General features: G+C 53.6%; 1 protein-coding gene across 1 annotated transcript; it reads left to right on the top strand.

The window, feature by feature from the left end:
- The first annotated feature begins 18391 nt into the window (after positions 1-18391).
- HOXC4 (homeobox C4) lies at positions 18392-19736 on the top strand. The gene is made up of 2 exons (XM_075725029.1): positions 18392-18833; positions 19387-19736. Exons 1-2 carry the CDS (start codon positions 18392-18394, stop codon positions 19734-19736), a joined length of 792 nt encoding a protein of 263 aa, XP_075581144.1.
- The last annotated feature ends 2402 nt before the right edge of the window (positions 19737-22138 follow it).

The raw sequence follows: 22138 nt of genomic DNA, 5'->3' as shown, positions 1-22138 counted from the left end.
GTGGGATTGCAGGAGATGGGGGGTCCCCTGCTTAATTTTTTTTGTTGTTGTTGGATTTTTTTGCTTTCCATCACTTCTGGTGGAAGCTACCTTGAGGAAACTTTGATTTTGGGGTGGGGAGGGAGGGAGCTGCTAGATGGACTCTGGTCCATACCCTCACAAATCCCTCAGACAAAGGAGATCTCGTATTAGTATGAAAAAAAAAAAAAAAAAAAAAAGCCAAACCCCAAAAAAACCCAACCCCACTGTTAGCTTCATGCAAAAATTTAGTGTATCGCTCTTTAGGTTGTTACTAAGTGTCCTAACCTGTGCGCTCTTTGGGGGGGAAAAATTACCAAGGAAAAAAAAAAAAAAACCCACCACCAAAAAGGCTTAAAAAAAAAATCCACAGGGTGGCTGGGTCATGTCCTCCCAGCTCTCAAATCGCAATATTCTTAGGAAAAATGAAAAAAAGAGCTGGTGAAGAAGGAAAAAAAAGGAAAATAAAGGGGGAAAAAAAACCCAAAGCCAGTAAGTTTTGTGGAGTCCCAGCCCAGCCTCTGCTCGCCCTGCTGGGAGAAGGAAATCGCTGATCCGCTTTGCTGGGAATGCCCAGGAAAGATGCTCTGGCTCTCTCAGGTCGGGAGAAAAAAAAAAAAAGAAAAATATTGCCCCTCGCTGGGGCTCGGCAACCCCTAAAATCCACTTCCAAAGCCCCGGAGAGGAGCCGGGGGGTCCCTGGGGTGTGTTTGCGTGTTCTCCTCGGGACTCGGGTGGCATCATTTTATTATTATTTGCATATAAAAGAAATGAATAGAGCGGGGGGGGGGGACACGACACCGGTTTGCGCGGCTCCTCCGAAATCTCCGGGCAGGAAAGTGCAGCATGGGAGGTGGGGGAGGGAGACATAGCCTCTGGACTTAATATTATTGTGTATTTATTTGTTGCGTAATTAATGTAGATTTGCTAAATGCTAAGATATATATTAAAAAACAGCCAAGGCGAACCCCAATTTGTACATCTCTGTCTAAATTCAGTCCATTGCAGTAACTTCCTTTATTCCCCCCCCCCCCCCAACGATGTACTCGGTATATTTATTAGTTGTCGTTTCGTCTGCGAAAGGGCGATGAAACTTCTATTTTGTCATATGGAATAAACAGCAAATAATCCAAAAGTTGGCGCGCCCGGCAGATATTTCTGTGCTCCTTCCCCGCCTTGGAGCAGCCTTCTGCTCCTCTGCTACTCTGGCAAAGTATTGATTTTTTTAAAATATCTATATTATTATCTGTTTTTAAAAAAGCAGATTTCGGAGGGATGAGGGGGTGCTTTAGCTCAGAGCATCCTTCTCCCCCTGCCCTGCAAAAGGTACGTGCTGCTTTTCCTATTTCCCGGAGCGTGGGGAAGGGGGGAAAAGGGGGATTTTTAGTTTGGTGATTGAGTGCTGGCTGGGCCCGAGGAAGGTGAGCTGCTCCCTGTCCCACCTCGGACTTTTTTATCTATATTTCTCTCAGGCTTTTCACTCCAGGCTGGTGCCGTCGCCCGGCAGATGGCATTTTAATGGGAATATGGGATTAAAATGACCTTCTCTCTCTGTTTCTCTCCCCCCCCCCCCAATGTATACTCGGGATCAAGCGATTTTGCCCCAAAATCTCGCAGCCGCTGCCTCCTGCTGCAGGTTGGGCGGCACCTGGACGCGGGGAGGAGATCCCAGTGCCTGGCTGGAGGTGACTGGGATGGCGGGGGGGATGTCTGCCTGGGGAGGGGGGGCTCCAGGCCCTGCTGACACCCCCTCCCGAGGGGAGCAGCCCCCAGGGAGGCTGCGGGGGGAGGGGAGGCTGCTCCCCTCTTTTGGCTCTTTAAAGGTATAGGTGGATATTGCTGCTTTAAAACGTTTAAACGCGATTTTCTGCCTCTGCTAGGGTGCAGGGGCCTAACGCGGAACACACGGGAAAGGCGCCTTCCATAGGGTGTGCGTGCGGCCCGGAGCCTGGCACTGCGGTCCATATGGACTGCTCCATGCCTACAGCCATATGGCACAGAGGAAAGATATGGCACAGGCGTGGGGCTGAGGAAAGATATGGCACAGGCGTGGGGCCGAGAGAAAATACGGCACAGGTGTGGGGCCGAGAGAAAGCTCCGTGGCGGCTCCCCACGCGCTTTCCACCCACGGAAGGCGTAGGGTGGGTGCGACACCCCCCCCCCCGCCCCCCCAAACCCACTCGTGCCCCGCCGAGCTGCGTGCACGGCGCCCATACGTGCGCCGGGGGATTTGCATAGGGCTCAACCTGCGCGGTGCGCCCAGACACGCACACGCAGGGTGGCTCCTCCCGTGTCCTGCCAGCTCTTCACAGGCGCCAGCAAATGCCGGGGGAAGCCAATAAGCTCCATAAAACTTTATAGGATTTCCTTTACACACGGGAAACAAGGGAACAATTTCCTGAACCTGCAAAACAAAAGTTTCCTGCAGCAGCGGCTCCGGCTGCCTTTAGGGGTACAATTAGCACAGCGTGCTCAAGTGGGGCGTCCCCTCCTCTCCAGGGCTTTCATTCCCATCCTTAGGATTTTATGTGATGGTTGTTACTGGAGGGTGGTGGGGTCGGGTTATTTGGCGAGTGGCGAGCTGCAAAGAGATTTAATTTTACTGTTGTTTAATGGTCAGTGGATAAAAATCCTCTGCGTTTCTTTTCTTTTTCCTTTTTTTTTTTTTTTTTTCCCCTCCTCGACTGTCATTTTCCCGTCGGTTTGGGGTGAAATACTGCAAAGCCGAGCAGGGCTCGCCTCGCACATTTATTTGCTGCCTCTGTGAGAGTGGCCGCCCCGCTCCTGGGGCCTGGGGTGATTTCAGGGAGGCCGGGAGGGCTCGGTAGCGATTCCAATCACCTCTCGCTTTCTTTCTTTTTCCTTTTTTTTTTTTTTTTTTCCCCCCGGTTTTTATATTTTCCCCATGCTGTGTAAATCTATTGACTGGTTGTTCAGGCACAAAACCCTCTTGGCGTGTACTGGTAATTGCTCGTTATTCCGTTCAATTTTCTCTTAAGCAATGTCTTCCCCTGACTCTCACCGGTATTATTGCGGCGTCTCTGGGTTATTATTTTTTATTCTGATTACATTTCGCACTCTAACACCACCTTTCCCCTCTCCTTTTTAACCGGGAAGCTGTCAAGGCAGCTCGGGTTTGTCAAGGCAAGGGTTAACCAGCTTCCAGACCACGCGTGTTTTATCTGCGAGAGCAGGGGGAAGAAAAAAAAAAAACCAACCCAAACCCCCAAACGCCCCAAAACCCCCACTTTCCTTTTCCAACTTTCGCGTTTCCACCCTGCGGAGCGGAGTGCGGCTACTTATGATTAATTATTGGCTTCTCCTGCCCCGGGAGGGGGGGCGCGGGGGGCTCCCTGCACCCCTCACCCCTCTCTTCTTTCGGGGGCTTTTTTTCTGGGGACTGGTGGGTGTTTGGTGGATGTTGTTGCTGGTGCTGTCTGGAAGAGGTTTGCCTTTTTATTTCCCCTCTCGGCTGCTCAATCCCTTCCCAAAGACTGAAGAAGGAAATAGAAAAGGACTTACCTTGCCCCGTCATCCGTGTCAACCCCGTGAGAACTTAAAATGGCCCAAAAACAACAAACAAACCAAAGTTCCATTATTTTTTTTTTTTATATATAAATCCAGGACTTTTTTTGTTTGGTTTTTTTTGTTTTCTTTTTCAAAAAAAAAAGCAAAGCTCTTTTAGTTTCACCGAGAACATGAGAACATTAGCAGAAATACTCATGGCTTCTATGTGAATTTAGTAGTTTAAAACTTTTGAAGGTTATTTATGTGGATGGCCCTAAGCAAAAGCCCTGAATGGCTCTCAGGGAGCACGTGATGTCATTAAACTAAGTTTTATGGTTTGGGGGAGCTGACAAACCCACAATATATTTACATCATATATAATCTTAACTGTCCACCATCGCAGCTGCTAGAGCTGTTTAATGCTGGGACAGTGGGACAAGGCGCTTAGTGCCGAGCGCGGCGGCTGCGGGCTCCCGGAGCGGCACCTCCCCGGCCACCCCCGTAAGTTTGGCTTCTTCCCAACTCTTTTTTTTTTTTTTTTTTTTGTTTTAAATAATATATTTCAGTTATTTGATTTTTTTTTTTCCTCTAGGAATTGCGAAACGTTTTTAAAACTCCCCTCCCGGCGTGGGGAAGGGGCTGGGGGATGTGTTTGGGGGGGGGGGGCGGGGGGAGCTGGAATGTGACTTTTGCGCAGGGGCGAGCTGCAGGCGGGGGCCTTATCTGGCCGGGGTCGCCGCGCCCCCCGCCCGAGCGCCCCCCGGGCTGCTGGGGCGCAGATAGGGGCAGGGGAGCCCTGCGTGGCCCGGGGCCCGCAGCAAAGCCCCCCGCCAGCCGCCCCCCCCCCCGGCCCCGGGCGCAGCCCCAAGTTTCAACCCCGAGTTTGGGAGTGGTGGGAGAGGTGGTGGCGGGGGGCGCGGGGGGGGGGGGGGTGTTTGGGAGGGGAGTTGGGCTTTGCAGACAGAGGAGGGGAAAGGGGAAAGAAAGCATTAAAAAAAAAAAAAAAAAGCACAACCCAAAAAAAAAAAAAACCCAAAACGGCGGAAAATGTACCCAGTGCCAAGGAGCGGGGGGGGCGCGGGGGCGGGCGGGGCCGGGGCAGGTGTGCGGAGGGAGGGTCGCTCCGTGCGCGGCCCCGCGGCACGCGTGGGGGAGGCCCACGCAGGGGGGAGGGGGTCTGTGGGGAGAGCGGAGCCCCCTCCCCCCGTGGGGGGTGTTTGGTGAAGCGGGGATTGTCACGCGCCGGGGGGGGGCGGGGGGGGGGTCACGCGTGGGGCAGGGCCGTCGCTCGGGTCTGCGTGGGTCTCCCGGGAACCCCTTGGGGTGCCGGGACGCCCCCCACCCCGGGGGACCCTTTGGGGCCAAACCTCCCCGAGGAGCCCGGGGCGGGGTGGGGGGGGGCGATGGGGGGGGGGGAGGTGGCCTCGTGCCATGGCTCCCACCCCTGGGTGCCCCCTGCGAGGAGCGGGTGCCACGGAAAGCGATGGGGCGCCCCCTCCCCACCCGCTCCCAGACAGTGGCCGGGCCCCTGTTGGGGAGGGGGGGCAGTGCTCAGCTCTGTGCCCCCCCACCCCGCGAGGCCCCGTCCTGGCGTCACCCCCGGCCCGGCATTTAGGGGGGATGCGCCTGGGGGGGCACAAGTGCTGTACTGGGGGGGCTGTGCAGGGAGCAGGGGCCGCAGGGTCCCACCGTGACACGAGTTGTCTGGAGGGGCTTCCAGCCGGGAGTGCACACGCACACCCACGCATGCACGCGCACACGTGCAAACACGAACGCGTGCGCGTGTGTGCGGGCGGGCATACAAATGCACGCACGTGGCCATGGGCACGCTCACATGCACATACATGCCAGCGTGCAAATGCACACACACCACACACATGCACACCTATGCTAGCACATGTGCAGGCGTGCAAATGCACGCACACGCAAATGCACGTGCTCACGAGGGCGTGCACGCACCCCCGCAGAAGTGCACACGCATGCACAAGGCCTTGCACACACACATGAACACCCCCAAACCTGGTGTGCAGCCTCCCCCGTGGGTGCTGGGGGGGCTCTGTGGGTGCTGGGGGGGTGCTGGGGGTCTCTGTGGGTGCTGGGGGGTTGTCTGTGGGTGCTGGGGGGGGCTCTGTGGGTGCTGGAGGGGCTCTGTGGGTGTTGGGGGGGTCTCTGTGGGTGCTGGGGGGGTGTCTGTGGGTGCTGGGGGTCTCTGTGGGTGTTGGGGGGGTCTCTGTGGGTGCTGGGGGGGTGTCTGTGGGTGCTGGGGGTCTCTGTGGGTGCTGGGGGGGGGGTGTCTGTGGGTGCTAAGCCTCTCCTAGCAGCTCCCTTGCAGGGATGGGGACCCCCCATGCAGCCAGGGACAGACCCCCGCCTCTGCACCCCAGGGACCACTGCTCCCCACCCAGAGGGGGGGACGGGGCTGCCCCCCGCCATGGGGTGCAGCCGTGCTGCACCCACTCTGCAGGCACAACCTTTGGGGAAAGAGTCAGGGGCATGGTGAAACCCCCCAGGACCCCCAAATCGTTCCCTCTCCAGAGCCCTGGGGGGGCTCAAGCCCCCCCCGAAGACCAGGGGCAGCCCAGCAGGAGGGGCTGGGGCAGCCCCCGGGACCTGTGGTCCTTTGGGGGCACCCGGAGGGGGGGATTTTAAGCCCCCTCTCCATGTGCCTTACTCGGGGACCCTCATTTGGGGGTGTCCTGTGGGGGCTGAGCGCTCCTGGGGGGAGCAGCCCGCTGTCCCAGAGGGTCTTGGCGAGCTCAGAGGGTGGGTTTCGGCGATTCTGGGGGGGCTGCTCTTCTGCAGAGGCCTTGTGGCCCCCCCCAGCCCTCGCTGTCCCCTTTTGGCACCCTGCTTTTTGACACCAGGGCCAGGGCTGCACAAACCAACGCGGAGGCATGTTTTGGGGGGCCGGGTTTTGGTCCCCATCACGAGGATGGAGATCAATTTTCCCCCCAGTCCCACTGGGAAGGGGGATTCCCCCCGCCCCGGGCCGGGCACATCCATCTACCTCAGCCCTGTGCAGCAATGGGGCTCTATAGGGCTCTGTAGGGCTCTATGGGGATCTATGGGGATCTATGGGGCTCTATAGGGCTCTATGGGGATCTATAGGGCTCTGTAGGTCTCTATGGGGATCTGTGGGTATCTATAGGGCTCTGTGGGGCTCTATGGGGATCTATAGGGCTCTATGGGGATCTAAAGGGCTCTATAGGTCTCTATGGGGCTCTGTAGGGCTCTATGGGGCTCTATAGGGCTCTATGGGGATCTGTGGGGCTCTATAGGGCTCTATGGGGATCTATAGGGCTCTGTGGGTATCTATAGGGCTCTATAGGGCTCTATGGGGATCTATAGGGCTCTATGGGGATCCATAGGGCTCTACAGGGTTCTATAGGGCTCCATCGCTGGGGCGGGTGTGCCCTGAGCATGCCACCTCCAAGGATTTATCAAAAACCAGCCTCAGGAACAATCAATATTTTCTTTACACACCCACACCCTTCCCCGAGCAGCGAGGTGTCCCCACGGCGGGGGGGGGGTGCAAGGCCACTGTCCTCAGCTCGGGGCTCTCCGGGGGGGCTCTGGGGTCCCAGCGTGTCCCCCCCCCCCGCCCCCGGGGCGGTGCCGGTCCTGCCCCAGCCTGGCTGGGTGCTGCGGGCTTGGAAAAGGGGAAAATGCTAAAAACCGGAGTTATTCCCTGAATCGAGCCGTCGTTAATAGCGGGGAAAGGTGCTAGGGAAAAAAACCCTGTGCCAAAAAATCGGGCAGCTCCAAGCCTGGGGAGCGGGGAACAGGCAGGGCTTGGGGGGACCCTGGAGCCCCTGACCCTCCCCATCACCCCAAACCCCACGAAAAGTCCTTGCGAGGCTCTCTTAAAAAAAATGTGATTCTGGGATAACACGAAGTCGCTCAAAAGCTGGAAGCATCCGAAGGACAGAGGGGATTTGGGGGGAGCGGCACCCCCAGCGTCACCAGGGACCACCAGAGCTTTTCGGGGGTAGAAGGGGATGCTCTCCCACGCGTGTCGAGGCTGGCTGTGGCAGAAACACGGGGGTTCCCCACATTTGGGGGGAAAGAAGGAAGTTTTTTGCGTCCGACGTGAAACTCGGCTCTGTCTTTCCCCTGCGCCCTCTCATTCCCCACCTCTTCCTCTCGGTGATGGATGGGGGGGTCATTAAAAATAGATGCCGGGCTGGAGACATTTCTTGCGGATATTTGGAGTTTTCTCTTAAATGTCATTTAATTGGAGTTTGGGTGCTGCTCGCGTTTGCATATCGGACCGGGAGAGCTCCCAGTCATCTGTTGTGGGGATTACGGGATTTAAACCCCACGGTGTTCCTAAGAAATCCGCCTTTAGAGTAAGAAGCAAAATAATTTTCTGCATAATTGGACAGGAGAAAGAAAAAAAATAAAGTCCGGGGAATGACTCTGGGGAATATAATTGCCTCGCATCCAGCTCAGTGCTGGAAAAAAAAAAAGGGGTCGTTGGAGGGCTGAGGAGAGGACGGAGGAAATCCGGCTGGAATAGCGGCAGCCCGGTGTTTCCAGCCCATCGCCTGGGCTTTGCTGGGTTTTTCCCTTCTCCCCGAGGTGGGGGAGAGTTTCTGGCCGGCATCTCCCCCCTCCCGCTGCCCGCGCCCGGCAGCCGGGCTGCGGAGCCCGCCTGTCCCTGCAGATCCTATTGATGGATTGATTTTATTGATTTATTATCCGCTCCTCAAAGCGCGTTTCTATCAAATGATGTTTTGATCTGGGTTTTCCCGGTCAAGAGTTGAATCCCGAGTTACCGATTTATGTTTTTTCCTCTCCTTTTTTTTTTTTTTTTTTTTTGGGGGGGGGGGGGGTTATTTGCGATTTTTCTCTCGCCTGGCAGACACGACCCCTTTTCCCAGCAGGGACCGGGAATATCCATCCTCCCCATCCACTTTCCCTGCTTTTAGGAAGGAAGAGACGAAAGAAAATAAACACCCTCCCGTTACTTTCGCTCCGGCCACATCCTCGCTACCTTTTATCCCAACTTTTTTTCTCCCCCGGACGGGGGAAGGGTGACAGCAGCGCGGTTTGGCCAGCCGTGAAAGAAACCCCACCTTTATTTCCGCCTATGTACAATTTATTCCTCTTTTTCTTCCCGCTCGAGCTGCGTCTCGGGTGCGCTGTGCCCGTGTCGGGACGGGTGTGCGATGTCGCGATTCCGTGACTCCCCGGCTGTGTGATTTCATGATATATATGCGGTCCATAGGTGGCTGGGAGCTGGGGCTGCGCCCGTGTGCGCGGACACGCACGCTTATGTAAACAGACACGGTTATATTTAAATGTTTTCTTGGCACTTAGCAGATTCCTCTGATTCCCTCCCGGCAGTAAAATAATCACCGCGGAAGGGAGCGCGGCTACTGTTGACCTCTGCTATTTATTCGCGTCCCGGGCAGGGTTTGAGACTTTGCTGGAGTCGGGGGGAGAGGAGCGGCTGCTCGCCCCGCTCGAAAAACTCCAACTTCCCCTCCTGCAGGTTTAGGGAAAAATAAAGGAATACGGCGTGGAGGCGGGCAGCAGTATGCCACGCTCATTTAAAATTTGTTGGTACATTTTGTTGTCGCGACACCAGCTCCCTCCGCCACCCCCCCACCCCCCCGGGGGGGCAGCGGGGGGTGTCGGGGGGCAGCGGGGGGTGTCGGGGGGCAGCGGGGGGTGTCTGCAGGACCCCCCGGCCCGCCAGCCCCCCAAACCCGGCAAACCACAGTGGGGGGCTCTTCTGCCCGGCTGGGGGGGTTGGCGAATGCGCCTTAATCCCTGATCTCATTTCTTCCGCCTTTCTTCCTCTTTTCTTCCTCTTCTGCCTCTTTTCTGCCTCTATTCCTGGTTTCTTCCTATTTTCTTCCTTCCTTCCTCCTTCCTCCTTCCTTCCTTCCTTCTCTCCTTCTTTCTTTCTCTCCTCCTTTCTTCCCCTCTCTCCCCCCACCTCTCTCTTTTTCTCTCCATCTTTTTCTTTCCATATTTCTCCCTCATTCTCTCTCTCTGCACACCTCGTCTTTCTTTCTCTCTTCTCCCTCTTACCCTCCGCCCCCCGCCTCACCCCCCCAAACTCTACTTTTCCACCCCAAACCGAAGGCACTCCACTGGAAGCCCCCCCCCGAAAGCCCCCCTGGGCAAAACCCCGCACCTGGGGGATTTTTCCGCCCCTGTTTCTCCCCATTCGCCCATTCCTGGGTTCATTTTTGAGGCCTTTCCCCCTCCCCCGACCCTCCAGCAGGTTCGTCCTCGGCAGGGGCCCTGGGGGGGACACAGCTTTGGGGGGGGGCACAGGCGGGGGGGCACAGCCTCTGCAAAGCCCAAGCGCTCCTCTCCTTCGTGGGGAGGGGGCCCGTCCCCCTTAGAGCCCACGGGAGGGGGTTGCAGGCTGAGCCTGATGAGTTTCTGTAATTAATAACGAGGGAGCTGCTGTGTCCCCCCCGGTGCCACCCCCTCCGCTTCTCTGCTCCGCACCCTTCGCTGGGAGCCAGCAGAACAGAGCGCTTCGCCAAAATGCCCCCAAAATTTGGGATCTCAGCAACACCCCCCCCCAAAAAAAAAAAGAGCCACCCCGGTGCATTCAACCCCCCGGGTGCCGAGAGGGATTTTTGGGGAGCAAAGGGGGGTTTCTCTGCCGTGGGGGTGGGTGCTGAACATCCCCCCGTCTCCCTTTCCTCCTTGGGGGGGGTTCTTCTCCCTCTGGAGCACACGGGTGGGATTATTTGGGGGGAAAAATGCCACTTGAGTGCGTGGGCTTGCGCGTGTCCTGCGCAAACAAAAATCCCCCTCGCCTGCTATTTTCCTTCCTCTCCTTTCCGAGGCCGAATGAAGCCCTTTGCATGTTGGAAAAAGGGGAAATATTTACCTGCAGACTCAAGCTGACACTTTACATCTGTGTCTGCTCCTCTTCGGTACCTGTCTCTTGTCGAAATTAATTCTCTGTAATATCGTGGCGAAATAGAAAGCTTTAAAAAATAGGCTGGGGCTGGAGCGGCTGGGCCATGTGTAAGGGGGGAAGTGGAGTATGAACAAACCTATATTTTACGGAGGCTTTCAGCGCGCTGCGCCAGCGCCCGGTTCTTCACGGAAGCCCCAGACGCGATGCTTCGAGTCAGATCTGGGGCTTAAAAGAAGATTTTGGGGAGCTGCGGCGTGCACGGCCCCTCGCAGGCTGGTCCTTGCAGCGACCCTCACCGTGTCCTCTGGGCGAAGGGCTGCTTTCCCCTTCTTTTCCCTTTTTTACCCCCCCCCCAAATCAGCTCACCTTTCCCAGTTTTCCCAGCAAACCTAAAGGACCAGGGGCACCTTTAGCGTTGGGAAAAGGCGATTTTTCCCCCCAAACCCTCTATGGTCCAGGCAAGCGGGCCGTGATTTTTTTCCCGCTTTTTTTTTTTTTTTTTTTTTTCCCCCCCCTTTTTTTCCAGGGAAGCAGCCGGTTTCTTATCAGGTCGGGATTGATGCTGGCGGCCTGCTCCTCTAGATCATCCCCGCGGCTCCTCTTGTTCCAGCCCGGCTCCCTTTGCTCCCGGGGCCGTGAGTGATGGCTCCTGCAGCTCCCCATGCCGCCGGAATCCTAATGGCCCCACCGAGGGGGGGGACCCTCTCCCCCCATTTTACTAGCAAGAAATTTTAGGGACCACCACCCCACCCCCCCAAAAACACCCCCCAGGGCTCGCCCTTCCTCAGCCCCTGTTGCTGGAGGCCTCCGCGGAAAGCCACGAAACATTTTATTAAAAGGTTTTGATGGATTCGCCTTGGGGATTAACTAAGATAATAGTTTATTGCACTGCGAAAGATTAAACTGAAAGTACCCTAGTGAAAAAAAATAAATAAACATTAAAGGGAGCGGGGAGCGCCTTTTCTAGCGTTAAATCCCGTCTTTCCCACCCTAACAAGGGTCCCCCGGGCTCCAGGGTGTCCGCGCCGCCTTCCCGGCGCGTTATTATTATTATTATTATTATTATCGCAATTATTATTAAGATTTAAATACATGTGATGGCTCGGCGAAGCGGTTCGCCGGGCTGCAGGCTGCGGGTGCGGAGGGGACATCGCTCCCCATCCCTCACCCCCGGGGGAGCAGAATTCCCCCCGGGAAAAGCCCCCTTTCCCCGGCTCGCTGCGAGCTGTCGGGGCTGGCGCTGCGCACATGGGCGCGGAGCTGCGCGCATCTGGGTCGCGTCGGGTTTGAAGAGCGTGTTTACACATCCAGAGAGTTTGAAACCCGGCCCCGAAAGGCGATAAAACCGGGGCTTTAAATCATCCTGCCCTTCATCCCGTCGCTTCCACATCTGCCGCTGGCTGCGGTGCTGGGGATCTGCCCTCCACGGGGGGCTGCGCGGTCAGGACCCCCCGCCGCCCCCCCGGCTGGCTCCCCACGCGTGTCCCCCGCCTCTCCATCCCTCCTCACCCCACTTTTCATCGACCTGCGTCCAGAGGAAGGGACACCCGAGGTTTTTAGCAGCAGCGGGGCATTTTTCCGAGCCTTCAGCAGCCGCCGAGGTGCATCGGCGGGGCCGGGTGTCTGAGGGATGCGTTCGCTCAGAGCAACGCGGCCATTGGAACACCGAGGGGGGGGGCGAAGAGGGTTCTCCGCATGCTTTTTTTTAGCTGCTTTTTGCTTAAAAATTGCTGGCTCGCGTCCCCGGAGGCAGCACCCCCGGGGCTGCTTTTTAATTGCAAAAGGTGTTGAAAAGGGATGCGCGCAGCCTGGTAAAAACCGGGCTTCGTCTTCGCTCGGGGGGGCTCAAAACGCACCGAAGAGGGGGAGCGCTCGCTCCTTTTACCCCCTTGCACCCCGTTTTGGTGCCAGGCCAGAGGCTCCGCATCCCTGCAGGCTGAGCCATCTCTGCCACGTCTCCATTGCAGCACCAGCGGGCCAGGGCCCACCCACCCAAAATTCCCCGGTATAACCCCCCAGCTGGCGCTGGGTTAACTTTCTGGGGAAAAAAAAAAAAAACCCTTAATTTTTATCCTCTGTCCCTACACAAAAACTTTTTTTCTCCCCCTTTCTCCCCGGCCCACGCCATCAGGAAGGACTCAGGCTCATGGAGACCAGAAGTGGATTTGCAACCCCAGGGGTCCGGGGGAGCAGGCTGCGGGGGGGGGGGTGTGTGTGTTAATTATTAATATTGTCATCCCGGAGGAAGAGTTCCGCGGGCTGAGAGCAGTAAGTACGACCCGGGCAGAAGCGCTCTCCAGCCAGAGGGCTCGGCCCCAAGCTTGCAGATGTTTCCACCCCGTGCAGTAGGAGCCATGGAGCTGCTAATGGGCTCCTGCAGCCCCTGGACACTTTCTCCTGCGACTTTCACTGCCCCCCCCCGCCCCCCAAACACGCCCTTTCCCCAATACAAGCCCAATGTTTTCTTTTCAACTTAACCCAGGGTTCAGCAATTATCCGCTGGGTCAGTATAAGTCGTCTTTGTCTACGAAAAGTCAAGGAGAAATCTTAGCTCCTGGATGCGTCTCGCTTAAAAGCATCCTCCAGCTGAGTCCTCCTCTGGCTCTCGCCCCCCTCCACTGAGCCCTCCCCACGAGCCAAATAAAGATTTTAAGCCTAAAAAAAAAAAAAAAAAGGGATCTGAAGGAGGCAAAGGGGAGAAAGGGAGAAAACCCTCCCCAAGCCCAACAAACCAGGGGAGAGCCCAGATGTGGTCACATGAACCGGGGGGGGACCCGGCGCACAAATAAAAACCCGGGGAATAAAAGGAGCGCGGGGGCTGCGCCCGGCTGCGGCTCGGAGCGGCCCCGCAGCGCTCGGCGTGCGGGGGAGCGGGGCTGGGGCACGGCGCGGGCTCTGCCCCGTCCTGCTGCACCGCAGCGCTGGGGGAGGAGGGAGGCGTAACCCCGCCACTGGCGCCTTTGGCTCATCTGAAACAAAACCTTTCCAAAAAAAGGGGGAAAAGAGGGAAAAAAAAGGAAAGGGGGGGGGGGAAGAAAAAAGAGAAAAAAAAGAAAAGGAAAGGGAAAAAAAAGAAAAAAGAGGGAAAAAAGAAAAGGAAAGGGAAAAAAAGAAAAAAGAGAAAAGAAAAAGAAAAAGAAAAGGGAAAAAAAAAGAAAAAAGAGAAAAGAAAAAGAAAAAAAGAAAAAAAAAACAGGAAAAAAGAACAAAATTTTTAAAAGACTAAAAAAAGTGCGTTTCCTACCAAGCAGCAAGTTTTACTCTTGCTGGGCTCCCCGCTCCGCCGAGTCCCGCGGAGTTCCCGGGCTGAGGGGCCAGTGCAATTAAATTATAAATAAGATAGCAGATATTTCTAGCACAGGCAAAACTCGGCTCAGAGGGGGCTTCGCCCAAACCGGATTATTTTTATTTTTTCCACCCCCCCGCCCCCCGTCTTTTGGGGAAGCAGAGAGGGGCAGAGCGGGAGGTGAGAGGAACAAAAACCAACAATTTCTCCAGCATAAAAATGAAACATCAAATTAGTTTGCCTCTGGGCTTCATTTTTCCCCTTCTACATTATAACTAGTTATTGAACTCGCTAGAAGATCTAAAGGCCATTTGTGAGGAGAGAAATTTCAATGGAGTTCCCCCATCAATAACTCCTTGGCAGTGACCTATTGGATCAAGTCAAACAGTTGAGGTGAAATTCAGGTCACGCTGTCTAACCAATATTAAAATGCGCCCACTTTTTAAAAAGCCACTTTCAACGAGATTTGAAGAAAATTGAATTCCTGGGTGGGGTGAGAAGGGGAGGGGGAGACGAGGGAGAGATGGAGAAACTGGTTTGCATATTTTTTTTTTCTTTTTTTTTAGTTCTTCAGCAAACAAGAGGGATTCATCTTTAATACGTTAAAATGAAGGGATAAATATTTACATTATTAGTTTCTTTGAGGCGAAAGAGGCTCAAAAGAAAAATGTGAAGGCTAGGACTTTGGGTGACAGGCTTTGCTTATTAAAATCGTTTTAGGCCGATTCATTACTTTTACTGACAACAGATTTAAGGAAAAAATCAATTAAACATTTGCATATTTCTTTGCATAAATTAGACCTCGCGTATTTGCATTAGGCAGGGACAAAAAGAAAAGGTCTTCTTTGCACTCACTGCTTTCAGGTCGGCAGGAAAAAAAATAAAATTTAATTGATTACGTGCCATTGACTGTGGCAGAGAGAACCCAACTATTAAAGAAAAAGTAATTAAAAAAAATATATATACGCGGGTTTAGTTCTGCTGCCACTAATCGTGCGATAATCACCTCGAAACAAGCTCGGAAGAGAACAACTCCACTCCGGCACCGCTCCCCACCTCCCGCATCTCAGGGAGGCAGAGTTCATCCACCGCGAGCTTTTCCCCCGCTTTTCCTATTATTATTAAACACGGGATAACAAACCCCCAGTAGATAGGTACTTCATTTTTTTCTGGAAAGCACAGATTGCTAATGGGCTGAGGTACAGGTTACCAAACGGTCAGTATGGTAATCGCCAGCACAATGAATCCGGAGAGACAATGCACACTGATTTTTCTTCAGTACTGTCAAAAAGGCGCTTTGTACTTAAAAATGTCCCCGCGATGGCAACCAGATCTGTATTTCCTGTATTTCGCAGCCCTCATCCTAGGCAGGAAAAGGAAATAAAGCCAAAAATGAGATTTTAGAATTTTTTTTTCCTTTTTTTTTTTTTTTTTCTTTTTCCTCTGCCGAGGTGCTGCGTTTCTCTGGGTTTTGTCCCTCCCAAAGTGTTTCTCGCCACGGCTGTGCTGGTGGGGGGACGAGGGATGGAGAGCGGTGGGAGGGCTGCTTTATAGACAAAAGAGCCAGATTCTTGTACAACTATTCTTCACACGTCCCTGCAGACTTATTTTACAGAGAAAAAAAAAAAACAAAAAAAAAAAGGAGAGGGGGGATTAAATAAATAAAAAATCCAAACACTTCAGCAAGAGGCAGAGCACTAAACTCCGGTTAAAAAGCGAAGGGGGGGGGCGGGGGGAGGAAATTAATCCACAAGCAACAAAAAGGGGAAAATAGGATTTTTTGGGGTGCATTTGTAAGAAATAGGGGGGACCGTTCACTCTTTTTTTTTTTTTTTTTGGTGCACTTGTAAGAAATCCGAGGGCAGCCCCCCCCCCCAAAGACACAGAGGGGACGTAGGGAGATGAGGAAGAGGGGATGGAGAAGCGAGTCCTCAAAAATGGATGAGTTCGGGTGGGCGTCGGGGGTGGGGGATGCAGAGGGTGCAGATAAAGTTGCGTTTCCCCCTGAGAAAGCGAGAGAGTCCAGAGCCGCCCAGTTTGTGACCTTCACGCCTTGAATTTTTTAATGCTTTGATTGCTGCCGGTTAGTTGCGTGGTTTATTTTCCTTTTTTTTTTTTTTTTTTTTTTTTCTTTTTTTGGTTGTTTTTTGAACATCCAGCACAGACAGCCTTAAGAGAACTACCTGTGGATATTTATTTATTCTGCTGGTGCTTATTGAAAACCATATATTCAGAGAGGGGGGGGAAAGAATGTGCGTAGGTAAAAATTACTTTATTAACTCTCCATCTTTATTCAATATTCCCTCAGCCTTGGAATAAAGTTGTTGCATCAGTCTGAACTATAAATGTCAAAGCCCTGCATGAGTCTGAGGTGTTTGGGCAGAATGAAGTATAGCTGGAGAAGAGGAATTTATTGGATATATTTAAATCAATGTTTTGGGTTCCGGAATACATTTCTATTCATGTCTTTTTCCCCCCCAACCTCGCAGCTCCCACCCCGCCTTCGCTCCCCATCCCCGAAACCTTTCTGGGAAGAGCAAGGATTTTACCTTACGTAGGTACAGATATAGGCGTTTCTAGATGGAATTCCGGGATTTACAACTTTAGGAAGGAGCAGGCTCCGCCGGCGCGCGGGGCCAGCAATTAGTGAAGCCCCGTAAAGCAGCCGCCAGTATCCCCCCCCCAAATGCCAAATCAAGGGGGGAAACGCCTCGGCCCGTGTCCCGGTGCCCACATGGATGCGGAGCCGGTGCCCGAGGGGGCTCAGCCCCCCCCTTGCCCCCCAGCCCTCCCCGTCGCCTATATGTACCCTGTAGACTCGAATTTGTGTGAGCGTCTCCCAGTCACAAATTCGTCTCTAGGGGAATATATGGGCGATGCCAGAGCCTTGGAAAGTTCTGCTTTCCTTTAATTGCAGCGCTGCTAATTAAATCCTCAAACCCCGCTGATGTCATTTTCCGAAGGTAGTTTATTCAAAGCGCGAAAGCGGCGTTTGCTGTTTGCCAGGGCTTGTTAATGATAAATAATAATAAATAAACAAATAAATAAATAAATAAAAGGCAAAAAGCAGAATCACGGCGATGATTGGGGTGTGTGTGTGGGGGTGATAATAATCAAAATAAAATCCCATTATTACTTTTCATCTCCAGAAGAAACAGCAGCCACCGCAAACGCAACTCTCAGCCAAGAGCACAAAGAGCCCCGACCATTTCGCAGTGACTGATTTATGGCGTTTTACAACCCCATAAAAAGCTGTAACAACCAGCCAAAAGCCTTCGACACCGCTGGCACATTTAGTCTAATAAATAAAACATAAACAGTTAACTTTATGTGTCACTTTTATTGTTATCAAGTAAAATATGGCAATGCCCTGCAAGCTATGATTTTCAACTATAATTGTTATCAAGCACAAGGAGGGAATACCCCACCTCCCTCCTCTGCCCCTCTCTTTAGGGCGAGATGGAGATTTAAAGAAAAAAAAAAAAAAAAAAAAAGATTTAATCGAGGGAGCGACCACCCTCCCAAAATATTGCCACGCATTCGCAGCTCCCCGACCTGCGCCGGGGCGGTGGGAGCCATTTTTAACGCATCCCCCCAGCTTTGCCCCCAAATTTTGTGTCTGTGTCTGTGTCTCTAGCTGTGTCTATATGTCTGTCTATACATCCGCAGGGAGCAGAGCCTGCCCGAGGGGGGGGCGATGCCTGCGGCGGGGGCCAGGCGCCTGGGCGCTGCACACGCGTGGACGCGCAGCCCCCTGGGCCCAGGAAAAAGCAGAGGGTGCTGCCTCTCACCCCCCCCCCAAAAAAAAATTAAACCCCCACCCCCAACCCCCCGCTCTGCTCCGCAAGGCCGGGGCTGTGCAAGGCGGGGGCAGTTTGGGGAGCAAAGGGGGGGTCCCCGCTGCCTGGGGGGGGGGCAGCCCCAGCCTCGCGCTGGCTGCGGGGGGGGGGGGCAAAGCCCCCCTGCCTGTGGCTGAGGGCTGGGTCACCCGCGGAGCCCGCCCCTGCCCGCCAGGTAACGGCCCCCCCCCCCCCAAATAAAGGTGCTGGCGGTGTTTAACCCTCTCCCCTCTGGGCTGGGGGGCTGCGGGGCGGGGGGGCACCCCCCGGCGGTGTCCCCAAGCTGCCCTGCCCCCCCCCCCAGCCTTGGGAGGGGGGGTGGAGATGGGGGCTGCTGCGGGCAGAGGTTGGGGGGGTCGGAAGGGTCAGCGCAGCCCGGGGGGCACGCTCACTCCCACCCACACCAAGGGTGGGCGCGGGGGGGGGGGGGGGGGCTCATTGTTCCCAGCTCGGATGGCGGGGGGATGCCCGGCCGCCCCCCACACTCCCTCCCCACCCCCCGCACCCCCCCTCCCCAAAGCGGGGGTCCCCCATTTTGTGTGCCCCCCTCCTCCAGCAGCCGGGGGGGAGGGGCACACGGGACCCCCAGGACCCGGCACCTCGCCCCGCCGCGCAGCTCCCCGGCTCTCCCCGCGCACCCACTCCCACTCCCACGGCCCCCCCCCCCAATTTGGGTGCATTTTGCAGGAGCTTTTGGTTCCTTATCCGGGGACTGGGCTGGCGGGCGTGATTGGCCGGGGATGTCACATGGTGAAAGTAACTTTACGGGGTCGCCAGCTAGTAGGAGGGCTTTATGGAGCAGAAAAACGACAAAGCGAGAAAAATTATTTTCCACTCCAGAAATTAATGATCATGAGCTCTTATTTGATGGACTCTAACTACATCGATCCGAAATTTCCTCCATGCGAGGAATATTCGCAAAATAATTACATCCCCGACCACAGTCCGGAATATTATAGCCGGGCGCGGGAGTCCAGCTACCAGCACCACCCGGAGCTGTACCCCGTGCCACGACCCTCCTTCCCCGACCGCCCGTTCAGCTGCGGGGGGCTCCCGGCTCCCGGCAACCCGGCCGCGCTCCAAAGGGGACACGGGCAAACTCCAGGAGGCCAACACCTCTCAGAGAAAGCGCAGCAGCTCTGCGAGCAGGCTGCTCTGTCCTCCTCCTCCACCACTCCTTCCCCAGCCCCTCCAGCCTGCAACCAGCCAAACCCCGACCATCCCAACAGCACAGCTTCCAAACAGCCCATAGTCTATCCCTGGATGAAAAAAATCCACGTCAGTACTGGTATGCAACTTTTATTTTCCTCTTCTGTCTCTCCGCTCTCTTATTTTCACACCATGCTCGCTCCCTCTCGCCTCTCTCTCTCTCTCTCTTTTTTTTTATTTCCTTCCCTTCCATGAGAGTCTTTGGGTTAGCACAATTGAACTGGATTTACGACTCCGAATGGGTAATTACACCCACCATAAATTTTATAGCCGAGCTACTGTGGGCAGCCTTAGCCATGTGGCTCGTTCTGTTATGTATGTGTGAAACTCCGAAAGCTTTGTAAGGGGTGCATAAATAATTCAGTCTTTTGAGCCAGGGAAACCCCTTCCTATTAGAATAGAAACTCTTGAGCTGCCCAAAGTTCTTTATTACCTATTTAGCCTATTACTTCCCCCCCCCCCCGGCTCCTCCAGTCGCCTCTCCCGACCCTCTCTCCATCCACGCTGATTTTCCTTGTGTGTTTTTTTTTTGTGTTTTTGTTTTGTTGTTTTTTTTTCTCCTTTCCTTTCTTTTTTTTTTTTTTGTTTTTTTTTTTTTTGTTTTTTTTTGTTTTCCTTCCCCTCCTTTCCAGTGAATCCCAATTACAATGGAGGCGAGCCCAAGAGGTCCAGGACAGCCTACACCAGGCAGCAGGTTTTGGAGCTGGAGAAGGAGTTTCACTATAACAGGTACCTGACCCGGCGGCGGCGCATCGAGATCGCCCACTCGCTTTGCCTCTCCGAGCGGCAGATCAAAATCTGGTTTCAGAACAGGAGGATGAAATGGAAAAAAGACCACAGGCTGCCCAACACCAAAGTGCGGGCGGCAGCGGCTGCCGGCGCCCCCGCCGCCCCCGCCGCCCCGGCGAGCACGGCCGCGGGCGAGGAGCTGCCCTCCGCGGCCGCGCAGGACCCGCGCACGGAGGATATCACCAGGTTATAAACACCCCAGACCCGCACACAAATGACTCTGGATTATTTATAGAATCTAATATATATATATATATATATTTTGGTTCTTTCCCCCCATCCTCCCCTTCCCCCCGTAGTTTTTCTTTTATTATTATAATAATAATAATTATTATTATTATTTTTCCTGTGCGTATTAAAAAAAAAAAAACAAACCAACGGGTCTCCCGCAAGACCACGGGCTTTAGATGCATGTCAGATAGCATGAGGCCAGGTGTCTGTTACCTGCAGGGTTGGTTTTTGGTTTTTTTTGTTTTTTTTTTTTTTAAAAACGCCATTTCAGGGGTTTATTTATTTTTTAAAGCTGGGGGATGGGGAGGGAGGGCGGGCAGGGTGGGGGGAGGAAGAGGTAAATGAGGTAAATGTTCTGTTGGGCGAATTTAATGAAGAAATGGTGATAATATTGACAGAAAAAAGCCAGACAGACAAACAAAAAGGCGAATGTAGGTATATTTTTGCCCCCTCCGCATTCCAAATGCACAACGAGCGAAGAGGCTGTGAAGTTCTTTTGTAGCAATGTGGCAAAAAAGCTAAAAAAATCACGGTTGAGAGAGAGAGAGAAGGCAAACAAAAAGCAGCTACGAAACAGCACGCAAGGGTGGAGGGGTCTGTGCTGAGAAACTGAGAAGAAAAAGGGGAGAGGGAGAGAGGGAGAGAGAGAAAGAGTGGCATATTTAAAGAATCAAAGCAGAAGAAGGTTTTAAAAAGTCAGTAGCTAGGGGGTTTTGTCGTGGTTATTTGTGTTTTTGGACTGATTTTACATGATCATTGTAAACTTGCAATAAAGAGTTTTAGTGTGTATGTGAAAGTCCCAGTGTTCAATAAACCAGTCAGTGTGAATTAGTTTTACTTTTATGTCTGGTGACTTATTTTATCCCCACATCTCCCCGCAAACCCGCCCCCAAATTAATAATAATAATAATAATAATAATAATAATAATAATAATAATAATAATAATATGATGCTGGGACGATGTGCAATGGATCCCATGTGCACCAGGTACTGCTTAAGTTAAGTTTAAGCAAACCTAAAGATAACTCTCAACTCCAGATTTTTATGACATCACGGCGTGGCCGGTGACTTTAAATCTCAGACCCTCCCAACCTGTAAATATGGGGGAAAAAGGAGAGAAATCTGGGGTTTCAGACAAGTGCTGTGCATTGGGGTTAGCTTCCAGTCATGCCTCTTTATTTGCTTTCCATCCCGCAGAAAATTGTCTGGGTTTAGCTCCTCTCCCTGCTTTGAACTTCTTCTCGTGGGCTTTTTCTTTTTTTAATTTATTATTATTATTGTTGTTGCTATTTCCTCGTGCTGTCGTGGCGCGCTCGTGTTGACTCGCTCGAGCCAAGAGGGCGGATTGAATTTTGCCAGGGCAATGAAAAGGTTGTTAAATAATAATAATAATAACAATAACAATAATGAGAATAATGGTGGCAAGAGTGCGAAGAACTGCAATCCATGGCCGCCGGCCTGCGAGGCAGCCTGCGGCTTGGCAGCAGCGGGGGGATTTTCGGGAGCAGCCTGGGCGTCCCCCCCCCCCTGGTGCGGGGCACCTGGGCTTCCCTGGCAGGGCAGGGAAGGGGGCGCGGGGGGGGCTGGCGCGGACCACCCCCCCTTTTTATTTTTAGGCCTGGGCTTTGGGAAGTTTGCAGCTTCGAGGCGGCGGTGGCGGGGGCTGGGGGCCTGCTGCCAGCGGCCCCAGCCCCGGGACCCTGCTTGCGGGAGAGCAGGCTGTGCAAGCAGCTCCAGTTAGCTTTTACGCTCTTTATTTATATTTTTTCCTTCTCTCTCCAACATCGATTTAAGCTGCCATTAAACAAATCACGGTCTCAACCCCCTTTGTGGTAGCTGGGGACGCGGGTCTGGAGAGGGAGAAGGTGATCATTTATCCTGCGGAGTTTCTATGTAAAGCTCATCAGCTTTTTTTTTTTTTTTTCCCCCCTTTTCTTTCCCAACCTGCTTTAGTGATATTAATATAAGGACGAGGCTGGAAAGACAAAACGCCACGACAGGCCACGTAACCATTACTCCTCTTTAAACGCTTCCTCCCCAGCGCAGGGAAAGGTGTTGGGAGCCAGTTGGGATTTTGGCTTTCTTCAAGGAGGATCCCAGCCCGCGCAGCTGAGGCGGGGAAGCCAGATAAAGGCCAGCCCTAGAAAAAGAAAGTAAAATAAAATAAAATAAAAAGGCGACCAGTAAACAGCGCCCAAGGCTCGGCCTATCGTGTGGGGGCTTGCATGTTTTCAATATCCTTTCATGCAGGCAAGAAAGGGGAAAAATAGGGGGGAAAAGGCACCAGGGAGGGGAGAAAAGGAGGCTCAATGCAGGAAAAAGGAGGAAAAAGGAGGAAAAAGGAGGAAATCTGTGGGGAAAGC

This window comes from Pelecanus crispus, chromosome 26, assembly GCF_030463565.1.
Source record: "Pelecanus crispus isolate bPelCri1 chromosome 26, bPelCri1.pri, whole genome shotgun sequence".
In the NCBI taxonomy this organism is placed as follows: Eukaryota; Metazoa; Chordata; class Aves; order Pelecaniformes; family Pelecanidae; genus Pelecanus; species Pelecanus crispus.
The sequence above is the reverse complement of the archived record's forward strand: the minus strand, read 5'-3'. Positions and strand labels throughout refer to the sequence as shown.

What these genes read in the sequence shown, in the direction of transcription:
- HOXC4 (XM_075725029.1), top strand. Translation starts at nt 18,392, where the DNA reads ATGATCATGAGCTCTTATTTGATGGACTCTAACTACATCGATCCGAAA. An exon ending in AAAAATCCACGTCAGTACTG is followed by an intron (nt 18,834 to 19,386) that starts GTATGCAACTTT and finishes CCTCCTTTCCAG; the next exon opens with TGAATCCCAATTACAATGGA.